Source organism: Lactuca virosa, chromosome 8, assembly GCF_052849685.1.
Source record: "Lactuca virosa cultivar CGN04683 chromosome 8, Lactuca_virosa_CGN04683_v6, whole genome shotgun sequence".
NCBI lineage: Eukaryota > Viridiplantae > Streptophyta > Magnoliopsida > Asterales > Asteraceae > Lactuca > Lactuca virosa.
The window spans coordinates 98,028,920-98,042,681 of NC_136433.1; the positions used below are offsets into that span (position 1 = coordinate 98,028,920).

At 28.9% G+C, this 13,762-nt stretch overlaps 1 protein-coding gene across 1 annotated transcript; it reads right to left on the minus strand.

Annotated features, from left to right (window-relative positions):
* Positions 1-4,258: 4,258 nt before the first annotated feature.
* On the minus strand, positions 4,259-6,142 carry LOC145132093 (F-box/kelch-repeat protein OR23-like). Its single transcript, XM_079066742.1, has 3 exons — positions 5,952-6,142; positions 4,830-5,860; positions 4,259-4,731 (listed from the first exon to the last, which is right to left on the minus strand). Exons 2-3 carry the CDS (start codon positions 5,816-5,818, stop codon positions 4,440-4,442), a joined length of 1,281 nt encoding a protein of 426 aa, XP_078922868.1. The 5' UTR covers positions 5,819-5,860; positions 5,952-6,142; the 3' UTR covers positions 4,259-4,439.
* Positions 6,143-13,762: the final 7,620 nt, after the last annotated feature.

Here is a 13,762-nt window from a genome sequence, read left to right on the forward strand (position 1 = left end):
ACAAATATCGTTGCCCATAAACAAAATAGATCGCTTTGCAGAACTTGTACACACACTCCCGCACGGTACGCTCTGACATCCTAAAATACTCGTCCCATTTGTCTGCGCCCATGCCGTATGCTAGCTGATGAATTGCAACCGTGCATTTTTGAATGGGAGAGAAACCTTTTTTCCGCCTTGCATCCATTTTCCATTGAAAATATGGAAAGCGGCCTTCCAAATCGCCAATAATACGTAAGAATAGTTCCTTCCTCATCCAGAACCGACGTCGAAATTTTACAGCGTAGATGACGTCATCTGCAAAATAATCTTCTATAAGGCGATCGTGTCCGACTTCGTGATTTCTACGCAACGGCGGATTTCTTAGCTTAGGTCGTGCACGTGATGTTTCGCCTAGTCGGTTTTGATAGTATGCAACCGTTTTCGCCATGACGGAACCGATAAATTTAGCCTCTTCTACAGCCGTCGAATCGGATGATGAAGATGATGACATTTTGAATAATATTTTTTGGAGAGAAATATAGGTTATGGGTTAAAAAAAATGATAGAATGTTTTTAGTATTTATAGGTTAAGAAAAGGGAAAGAAAAAATATAAATATATATATATATATATATATATATATATATATATATATATATATATATATATATATATATATATATATATATATATATATATATATATATATATAACGGCTATATAGCCGTTTGGAATAAAAAAAGAATAAAAAGCCAGCCAATCATTTCAAGAGAGAGAGTGCGGGACTCTCTCCCCCCACCCTCTTCCCGCACCCACGGTGCGGTGTTTCTTCGTGCGGGAAACGATCCCGCGGGATCCCCGCTCTCCACTCCGTCCGGCCTAATTGATAGCAAGTGGAAGTCATGATGCCTACGACACAAATAGTTAATATTGGAATCATAAAACTGACGATTTAAAATGAATTCAGAACTTCAATAATTTATTGTTTTTCAATTTCCAAAAATAACGAAAATTATTTTTGTTATAATGTTATACTATGTTTTCATGATATATATATATATATATATATATATATATATATATATATATATATATATATATATATATATATATATATTATTTTGTAAACAATTTTTTAGTAGATACACAATTCTTTTAACTATAACACAATAAACTTTTCGTTTTCCCCCGATTTAGTCATTAAATGTTTTTTTTTTACACAATATATCATTAAAGTCATATTTACCACTAAATTAAGCCATTTTACTCTATTTGAAATGGTTATCCGATGACAAATCCTACATGTCATTTGTTGTGTAGGGAAGCTGGCCACGTCACCCCCACATATACATCTACCTAAAAAATGATAAAACTCTACCTTCTTTCCACTTGGGGTTTTCCCAAATTCAATTGATACCCCATGTCAGAAATTTATGTACTCTACAAAAACCCTCAATCCCCCTTTAACATCGATAAAATTAACCACTGTTATTTTCGTTATTAGCACCAATGGTGCAAATTCATGAAAATGGAGTGGTGAAAGTGAATGATGATCATAATAATAATGGAGAAACTGAGAGGTTTTGTATTAACGATCACTTGGATTTGTTGGTTGATCGAGGTTTTAAGAGGCTGGACAAACTATTGTTAGGTGCGGCAGCTTGTATGTGTCGGCAATGGTGTTCGATCCTACGACACAATTCGTTGTGGGAGCATCTTTGCTTTCGTCACATGTTGCCATCAAGACATAAACCCTCGATTGCTCGAAAACATAGCCCAAAATTGCTACAAGGAAATAGATCTAAACGTGGAATTTGGTTCCAAGAAATCAAAACGCATACAATAGATATAATATTGGAAGATGTGGGGGTAACGTGGCCAACTTTCCCCTACATGTCACATGCCATGTAGACTTTGTCACCGGTAACTGTTTCAAATCGAGCAAGCTTAATTGACATGTAAGTAACGACTTTAATTGTCTATTGTGCAAAAAAAAAAAAAAAAACTTTAGTGACCAAATCGGACAAAAACGAAAAGTTTATTATGCTACAGTGACATTTTCCCTTTATTTAACTCAAGTTTATATATATATATATATATATATATATATATATATATATATTATTCAGTTTATCAATTTAAGTTCTTTTAGCTATCTATTTTTATATAGCAAACAATATGTTTGAATGATTTATTTAATTCTTTCGGCTCAACCAAATATGACAATAAAATAAAATGATTTATTATATCACACCGTTCATTTCATTAGATCATTCATTCTATTCTTTTTCTAACTACATTCCATTAAGTAGAGTTCATGATAACAAGAACACGAAACAAAAGTAAGAAATTTCTTAAACTCTGATCATACGGAAACATAAGTTTTTTGAACAAATTATTATTAGCCAAAATAATCACTCCGATGTCAAATTATTATCTGGAAATAGGAAAATTGTGCTTGTGAACCTATTACTATTAAGGTGAAGTAGAGACATTTGTGACTAGAGAAAGTTCTTTTATAAGAATGCCTTCGAGGTTGCCATGGTTGAGATCAATTCAATCTGATTTGAAGAAATTTTGATTCATTTGATCTAAGGTATTATTGAATAAAAGTTGTTTGTATTCACAACGATTAATTGACGTGTGAAGGAGATGGAAGCGGGTCTTTAATTTAATATTCTGTATTGTACATAATTAAATCTTGAATAATTCTTATTGTGTTTTACATACTCCATCCGTCCTATATTTATTGTTCACTTTTGACTTTTGAAGTTTTTATTCTTCAACTTTGACCATAAATAATATTTTTATTTGTGTTATAAATTACTTGATAAAATTTATAATAATGAAAAGGTATTTAAAACACAATAAATTCATATATTTTTCATCAAGTATTATATATCAAAAACAAAAATATTTAAGGTCAAAGTTGAAGAATAAATATTTTAAAAGTCAAAAGTGGACAATAAATATGACACGAAAGTAGTATTTTAATAAAGAAAAATTACATAAAGTGATAGTAGTGTTGTTGTTGTTGTTGTTGTTGTTGTTGTTGTTGTTGCTGCTGCAGTACCATTAGGGGTGGCGACGATGGCTTAGTAAAGGTGAAGTAATGGTGGTGATTGATGCAACCAGGATAGAATATGTTTGAAATGAAATGAATTGAGGGCTAGAGTCTTCTTGTTTTGATCAAGTGCTAAAAATTCTCTCGATCACAAAAAAGGACTCGGTAGGTCAGAATCAAAGTTAGGGGAGTATTACTCGAGAGTGTATATGAGCTTTATAGAAAATAGATGAGTGAATTGTTACTTGGTGACACCTCCTATGTATGGTTTTTGTGCCACTGTCATGCATGTTTTTTGCATGTGATTGTGGGTAACGCATGATCTTCTTTTCAAATTAGGCAAGATTTATTCGGCGCCTTCGTCTAGTTCCGACTTCCGCTTCGGCTGCCTATTTAACTACTTGGTCCAGATGCATGATGAGTTTTTTCGTGCCGAGTTGATGATCTTTTTGGTATGACACATTACTAAGTCCCCCAATCCGGTAGACGTAGCGAACTCTTTTGATGAAGATGTGGTTGTTGGTTTCACCTTATGCATATTGAAATAATGATTCTCCGTTGACCGACAAAGTGTTCTTTTGTCTTGTCGCTACTTTGGCAACCGTGACAGCAACATGTTTCGTTTATCGTAAAAAGAGGTTATGATTTCCTTTCGACGATTATGTCAAGGATGACTTTTATAATCGTCATTTTTCCCACGCTTCTTTACCCTCAAGTGCTTGTTTTAGGGCTTGTATCCGTTATTAAAGTTGGTTCTTTTATAAACCACAAGGACTATTTATGTAACTAGGACTATTTATGTAACTCTGTCTATATAATATTAAAAAAAATCCCACTGTGAAAATGTTCTGGTTTGGCCCTTGGAGACCTGGAGGGTTTATGGGGTTTGAGACACAGGTGGGTTACTTTTAAGTTTTAACTTTAGTGGAAGAGTATTTGAATGTGTTGCTTTTTGGTCTTCAATACTTCGAGGTTTTGACTTTTATTTTCATAGCACAGGATAAGAAGGAGATATTTGTTATCCTTTTTTTTTTTTTTTTGACGTATTTGATGCTCTTGTTTGTTACGTAATTAATGGCACATTTGATGCTCTTGTTTGTCTTTCTTTATATAACACTTTAATTATGCATACATAAATGCTTATACAAACAAGTTATAATGTTGAATTGGAACCATTTGTGCATAAAATGCATGCGCATAAAGTCACAAGTCATAACAGAGAAAGAAAGAATTAAAAGATACATAGACTAAATAATACACACTGCTGAGTGCTGGGTGCTGATTGATACATTTGAACAATTTTAATACGGGATAAGTGAGTGGCAGATTTTGGTTGAGAAAACCAGTAACAAGATACCACCACTACTACAGAGTATGAATACACACATGGAAACCTAGAGTCTAATGGTGCACATGACAGCAGTTTTGAAATCTAAAGGTTGCTGAAATGGTGGTTTTGTGATTAGGGTTCTCCATATCATCTTTTGAGGATGATATATTTGTAAGAACAGAGATGCTGACCTTTTATTCTGTCTTGACTTCCGATTCTCCGATGAATCGCTAACAGTAACAGATCCCATCACATGCAACTCACCATTCAGGGCAACAAAACCCACCGATGATTCATCTGATAGCTTTTTTGGGATGCTGGTTTCCTTTTTCCAACGATTACAATCCATGTCATACCTGTGAATTGTGATCGTCTTAGTTCTATCACATCAGATGTTGAAAATTTAAAATCAAAATCAGATATCATGATTCTTGAGTTTAATTAGAATAGTTACCTAAAAATGTCAGTTTTGTCAAGCATGAAGACACTTGGAGAACCCCCATTTATGTCTTCGATTACAGCGATTCTCCCTAGCCTCCTCCTCTCACCTTCGTCCCACATATCTCCAACTTCTCTCCACTTCCCAATCTCACCTTTGTTGAACTTCATCACCACGGCATCTCTGTAATACTCATCCACCGGAAAAACACCCAAAACGGTTCTTGATTCACCATATCCACCCATTACCCAGAATTCATTGCCTACCATAAACCCAACACAACCAGCTCGAAACCTTGGCAACCCATCCAGAGCCACCCATTCGTTTCTACCAATATCATACATCTCAACGGAACTCATTCTACTCCCGGCAGCTCCAAACATTGTATGCCTAGACCCACCACCAGCAACGATGATTCGATCGGAATTGGGGATAGCAGCACAGGCAAAACTCCCACGAGGTAGCAGCATAGGAGAAACAGATTCCCAATTCTGTGTCACGAAATCGAAACGGAAGGCGGAGGAAGAAGGCGACGGCCGATCAAGCGGAAACGATCGGGTATCAAAAAGTGACCCGCCGAGTACGTACAGGTGAGATTCGTGAGAAATTGAAGTGAAATTACAGAGACCGTATACGTGAGGGTTACATGGCATAGGAGGGAGATGACACCAAGCGAGATTTCGTGGATCAAATACGTAAGGGGAAGAAATCGTAGGGTCTTCGGGAAAAATACAGATAAGATGAGATAAATTGAAAAAATGGAGGTAGTTACGCCGAAATGAAAGTAGGGTTTTCGATGACAAAAATTGTTTCCATAATTTACAAGTGGATCTAAGGCGTGCGTGGTGAGAAAACGGAATAAATGAAAGGATCAAAGCTGATAGATCATCCGGCAGACCTGGAATCAGGGTTAGTGTTAGGTTTTCAGGTTCGATTGACAACAGAAGAGATGATGATGATGATGATGATGATGATGGAGGAGGAGGAGAAGGAGGCGTCACCATTATAAACGAATCTCTATATCGTCCACGAAAACGATCAAATTCCTGTATCAATTATTAACAATCACACTCAAATCCTTGCGCAAATCATCTCGATAACTGTTTATTTTATAGGGATGAAAGTTGAAATTCATACAGGAAACTTTCAGAGTGTAAAAATGGCACAGCAGGGATATGAACAGAGAACGTAGAGCATTGAAGAGGAGAAATTATAGGTGTCGGCGGCCGTGATCGGTGAACGGAAGCGGTGTCGTGGTCGCCGATGAAGCTTCCGAGGAGCAATAATAATAATATCAGGTCGGATGTGGATTGGGTATAGGAAATAGTTGACACACATTAATGCATTATATGTACTCATTAGATTCCAAACTATTTTCTTCATTTTATGCACGTGTTCTTTGACCTAAATACCTTTTCTAGAAAAAGTGTTTTGTCTACCATATGTGTATATGTTTTTGCTAACTTTAACAATATGATCTCCATTAGACATATATCTAAATGAATATACATTTTGTCTAATTTGAAATAAATGGTAAAAGAAAATTGTTTGTTTGCTAAGCAAGTGATGGCATATTTACATAAGTATCATACTTATTAATTACATTTAATATTAAATTATCAAGTTTGAAACTACAATATGAGGTGCAAATTCAAATATTTGTGTTTATTTGTGGTTCCTCTATTTGAAATGTTATTTTAGACATAAATCGACAAGAATTTTGTAATTCGTATAGTAAATATTATCCATATGTATTTCGAAACAATCTTCAATTTATGATAAAAGATTTGTTTTGATAAGTTGTCATAATAAAAAGGAAGTTATTATTCTTTCATTATAAGAACTAGATTATGACCCGCGTTAAACGCAGAGAACATAAATTAAATACATATCACATTAATAGGTGACATTGTCTTAGGTGAAATTTTAAGAAAAAAATGTTAGTTAGATTCATTTTTAGAGTTTTTGAACCAAACTTATTAAATAAAAATATGTAATATTTATATTAGAGCAATTTGATTTTTTAATACAGTAATTTTTAACATAAATGATCCACGTGATCTTTGTTTTATCACAACATGATGTTACTCATTGATTAAAACATGTTGTGTAGTAGATTTATGAATTGATTTTGTTCGGTATAACAATCCTTATGGAGGCTCATATGGCTCTTTTCATATGGGTTCTATAAAACCAAAAGCAACAATAAGTTATTATATGAACCTCCAATGTTAAATTCTGCAAATAAATTTGATATACATTACAATTAAAGTGCATTGTCATAACCATAAACATCAAATTCAAACATTATAATTTGGTCAATTTCTAAAATATTTTTTCCTTATAATAATTAAAATATGATTTTTCAGGCTACACCCAATCACATATACATATCTTCCGATCAAAGAAATTATTACAAAAAAAACATGTTATAAACAAAAATATAATATTAGTTTCATAATTTGCCAAAGGTTAACACTAATAAATAATAATGAATTTTCACAAATCTTGTATTTTGGTCACTACATCCAACTAACAAATGAAATTCAGTTTAGAGGATTGATTCAAGTAGTGCATCCATGACTTCTTGTAGCTGAACTTGGGGAAAATGCTAAGACCTACTGAGATATAAGGGAACGGTCTGTGAGGCTACGGTTGATTTCTAGAGGGCAATACAAAATTAAAATCGTTAGCACATATCTTTCGTACCTGGTTCAATTATAAAATTTAGATCAAACTTGTCAAAATCAACTTACAAAAAAACTCAGATATGTAACCTAGCAATCAAACAACATATTTTTCATAGAAATAAATATTACAAATCTACAATTTACACTTTATATAATATTCTTAAATTATATCTTACATTTTTCATCTTTAATGGTCACTAACACCTCTTTTTGCCTTATTGTTATGACACGCATCTATATAAAAAACTAGGTGAATACCCGCGCGTTGCGCAGAAACACCTATATAGTTCAAGTATTTATAAATAAATATTTTTTTTAATATAACAATAATGTTGTTGTTAAATTTGATATAATAATTTGTATACTAAATTGATATAATATATTGATTATTTTAAATTATATGATAATATATACATCTATTATAAATGCATAATCTTAATTGTTTGAATGACTTCTACCCGCGTGTTACACATGAATAAAATTAAATATAATATATGATTATTGTTATTTATAGTTGTTGTTATTGTTAATTAATTTTTTAAAATTTATTTACTTAATGTTTTAATTTCTTTCATTATAATTATTTAAAACATCAAACATTGTTTTTTGATTTTAAAGCTAACAATATAATCATTTACATATAGTTATTTTTAACTATTGTTATTGTAAGTTATTTTAAGCTAATTATTTGAAAACTTTTAACGATTATAAAAATATCTTTAAGAAATATTTTAGTTAAATTGAGATTACAATTTAGTTTTTGTATTTATCACTATAATTTATCACTTTTAATTATTTACAAAATATTCTTTGGTTTTTTAAGAGGAACTGAAATTTATGTTTAAGTTGACACTATAATGTTATATTTATATTAACAAAATAAGTATTTTGTCCAAAATGTTTAAAAGTTGTAGCTTTAAACTGATAATGGTTTATATACAACAACATTTTAAATCTAATAAATTAAGTATAATATGTTAAAAGTTAAAGACATAACTTTATAAGTAAAAGTAAAGATATTATTTTAAAATTGAAATTTAGTTTATTTATGATTACACTTTAGGTTTGATATTTATTTAACCTTATTAACCAACTTATAATCATTATTAGAAAGAGACTACAATTTATCACTTTTAACTATTTAAAAAATAATTTTTGGGTTGTTTAAGTTAAATTAAAATCTATATTTAAGTTGACCCTGTAATGTTGTATTTAAATTAATAATTTAAGTATTTTATACAAATTGTTCCAAAATTGTATCTTTAAAATGATAATGGTTTACATCAAACAATATATTAAAACTAATAAATTAAGTATAATATGTTAAAAGTTAAAAAACATAACTTTATAACTAGAAGTAAAGATATTATTTTAATATTGAAATTTAGTTTATATATGATTACACTTTAGGTTTGATATTTATTTAAAGAAATTGAAAAGTCATGTGAGTTTCAAATGAATATGGTGAAAGGAAAAATACATTGAAGTTTCAAATGAATGTGGTGAAATAAAAAATGCTTCCTTTATAAGTATACTAGACGAATTCCCGCGCGTTGCGCGGCACAGGTTAAAAATATATTGTTAAAATATTGAAAAATATATGTTTATAATGGTTATGTTATTGACATTAACTTTGACATATATATATATATATATATATATATATATATATATATATATATATATATATATAATCTCAACTATTTTGAATAATAATATTCATTGACATCAACCTACCTTCGTCATTAATAAAATTAAATATAATTATCTATTTAGTATTATTTTTAACAATTGTTATGATTGATTAATTTAAATTTTTACTTATGCAATTATTTTCTATTTTCATTAATTATGTTCATTAAAAATACAGTTTATTTGTAGCTAACGTTATGTAATTTATAAGTTGATGTTATTATCATTTAAAATTAGTGTTCATTAATTTTAAACCACTTATTATTATTAATAAGTTAAAGAAGACTTTTAAGAAACACTTAATATTATTATTCAAAAATGAAACATATACTAAATAATAAAGTGATAAGATTGACAATTTGCATTTCAAAAGAGACTTGCATGGATAATAGGACATATCTATGATTTTTATAATTTGATTTTATTATTTATAGCTATTGTTCGTTAATTTTAAAACCACTTATTATTATTAATAAGTGAAAGAAAACTTTTAAAAAGCACTTATTATTATACTTAAAATGTTAAACATATATTAAAATATAAAGTGATAAGATAGATAATTTGTATTTTAAAAGAGACTTACATGGATAATATGGATAATATGACATATCCATGATTTTTAACTAATTATTGCTTTGAAGCAACACAAACATACAAACATATATACAATATTTAATTAAATATTATCTATATCACATTCCATAACATATGATCGATAACATGAATCTAATCTAATTTACATTAAAATTTCAGCCACAACATACAATGATTGTCTTAAAAGAATACTTAAACCAAGAAAAAAAAGAATTAGTATATAACAAACTTACAAATTAAAAACTTTAACATAATAACATGGCTCGAAAATTGGTCCAAAGCCCTCAAACCAACACAAAAACCTTTAGGCTTGTTTTCTTTGTGAATTTTGTATGTGATTGGTATTTGTGTGTCTACTCAAAGAGATTGACATTTTTATAGTAGACTATCCATTAATTGCTTATTAAACATATTATATAAGTTATAAAACCTTTGAATGGTTAATAATTATTAAGAGACTTTTGAGTGGTATTCATTCAAATAAGAGGTTTCAAATGAATATGGTTTGAGTAAAATGCATCATGGGAGTTTCAAATGAATGTGGTGAAAGGAAAAATGCTTCCTTTATAAGTATGTATTTAAATTAATAATTTAAGTATTTTATACAAATTGTTCCAAAATTGTATCTTTAAAATGATAATGGTTTACATCCAACAATATAATAAAACTAATAAATTAAGTATAATATGTTAAAAGTTAAAAAACATAACTTTATAAGTAGAAGTAAAGATATTATTTTAATATTGAAATTTAGTTTATATATGATTACACTTTAGGTTTGATATTTATTTAATGAAATTGAAAAGTCATGGGAGTTTCAAATGAATGTGGTGAAAGGAAAAATACATTGAAGTTTCAAATGAATGTGGTGAAATAAAAAATGATTCCTTTATAAGTATACTAGGTGAATCCTCGCGCGTTGCGCGAGAATAGAATTATATAGTTAAAATAATAACTTTTACCAAATTATTATTTAATATTTCTACTTTGAAACAAAATGTTTGTAGTAAAGCAAACATATAGTTAACATATTAGTTCTATTAAACATTATAGTTTAATTTTTAAGTCATTGTGATATATACAATTATTTTTAATTTTATAAATCGTTTAAAATTGTGTAAATTATATATCAAATGAATGATAATATAACGGGTAACAAAACGTATGAACAAAAATATGAACTGCAACTTTTAGTAACATAAAATAGAAAAACATCTATTATAACATTTGTATTAAAAAAGATATATATACAACGAATAATAATAAAATATGAAAAATAAACACTATAACTTTTAATAACATAAAAACACTAAAACATCTATTATAACATTTATATTAACTCTTCATATTTAACACACAAATCTCTTCAAATACATTAATGTTTTTAATGAGCAAAACTTTACAACCTTATAAAAGAAAAGAAAATAAAAAGTTATTAGTGATTACTAATTAATAATCATAAGTTAAAAACTATTGAGTTGTAACTAATAAATATACATAAATTAGAAAACTCTTGAGTTGTAGTGTGAGTTTCAAATGAATGCGGTACTTGGAAATGTATATTTATTATTATTATTATTATTATTATTATTATTATTATATTCGTCTAAATAATTGGTTTTGATGCATCATTTTAATCCCTTCAATTATTAAACATAAAGATATTTAATTATAAATTTATAACATACATAGGTGCATATACATGTTAAACAAATCACATATAATATATATATTTTCGTAAATGTCATATGTAATTCTTGTCGTAGTAATATGAATAAATGACTTTCATATGAAGAACATATCATGATAAGTCTATCATAATTACATATCAAATGTTCAAAATTATGTTATCTTTTAAATATTGTCTTTTAAATATGTTGTGTAAGATAAACCAACAAAAAAATAATAGAAAATAAACACAATCAAAATAGAAAAACTACAATCAAATAAATAAGAGCATTGGGTGGTTGAATATATAAATAAAGATGTTACATAAACATACATTTAAATCAAAAGAAAAAACTAACATTCGTTAACTTTGCTCAAACAAAAACATATATCCATTTTATGAATCTTCTTTCTTCATTTAACACCATTCAACCATAGAAACTTGATGACAATTCTTCACTAACCTGCAATCAAAATATTTTTCTTGAAAAAGAAGAATCAGAAAGATATTCCAAGCAAAATATTGATGTTTGGAGAGTCACATTCAAGATTGAGTAATACACACAAATCACATATAAAGATTAAATGAGAAACTGAATATAAAGAAAGAATAGAAAAGCTTCATTTGTTTTGGTCGAAAGGAAAAAATCATATTACAATTACCATCGATGCGACATAACCCATTTCTTCAAATCATCATATTTGGATCGTGAATGCTTCAACTATATGAAAACTTTTGAATCACAATATCTTCAAATCCTTCTTACATGTAAGATTTTATATAACACAAAAGACACAAAAGATTGGCCTTTTTATAGTAAACTTTTTCACTAAATGCTAATTAAACATAATATAAGTTATAAAACTTTTGAGTGTTAAATCATAATTAAGAAAACTTTTGAATTGCATTAGTTAAAAAATGGGGTTTCAAATGAATGTGGTTTGAGGAAGTTAAAAAAGGGGGTTTTAAATGCATGAGATTCAAGAAAAATTGCTAGCTTTATAAGTATGTATGATAAGAGAAAGAACTATAGAGAACGAATGTTGACAGAGTGACCCTTCATTGAAAACACAACAAAATTCTTCATATAGCCGCTAGGATTCTTCTATAGACCGCTAGAAGGTATCTATAGTAACAACCGGTGTGGCATCTATGAGAATGCACCACTTAAAGTAACACCACTTAAAGTAACAGTTTGATTAATGTAAGTGAAAAATCATTTAGAATGCTTACCGGTTGTGATTCTTTCCACTTGGATGTGAACACTAACATTATTGTAGATAAATGAAACTTCAAATGAACCCTATATAGTGAAATCAACAAACATGAAAACACAAAAAGAAGCCTAAATTGACATATAACCAAATTCCAATAAATTTCAAAATTTTAAGGTTTCGCTGAACAATTTTTTCAATTTATCAAAATTTTATTTCATTACAACCCTATATTAGTAATCAAGGTTCTAAAGCAAGTGAAAGAAGTAATTGTTCATTTAAAGCCAGTAAAAAATACAATATTGTGAAATTGCTTATAATTTACATGTTTGCTTATTGTCCTGGAGGTACCCGACCACTTGGACATGTACTACTATTTGATTATTTAGTGCATATATCACATTATAGAATATGAAATTTAACAATTGTTCAAATTCATTTACACTTGATTTAACAATAGAAAATGGACAAAATTATAATCATAAAAGTATGCTTAATTCAACAAATTTGTTATCAAAATTAATGGAAAACTGAGTTTTTTTTGAAGAAACAAGTCAAATACACAAACATGATATAAATAAAAAACAAAGAAAGGAGCAAAGAACATTTGAAGATCATGTCAGAAATGTATGGCCAATAAGATCTTTTTGACCCTTTTCAGTATAGCCATGGTTAATCTTTTCTCATCTTCAAGATGATAAGTACAAGTGGGTAGAGAAAACAAATTTATAATCATAAAAATATGTTTAATTCAACAAATTTGTGATCTAAGTTAATAGACAATATTTTTTGTCGAAATAATCAATTATTAAGTATGTATGATATTATGTAACGTCCCAAAAATAAGACAAAAAATTTTTATTTTTAAAATTAATAAAACTGGAATCCAAAACATCATCATGAAACCAAGGTGGAACAAAGTGTATCAATACATCATAAAACATCAAAGTAAATCACAAAATCCGGAATAAGGTGGTGTGTGCTCTGCAATCATCATGGACTCTTCCCTTTTGAACCAGAAGTACCTGAATCATAAACTAAAAACTGTAAGCACATAACTTAGTGAGTTCCCAAAATGTCACATGTCAT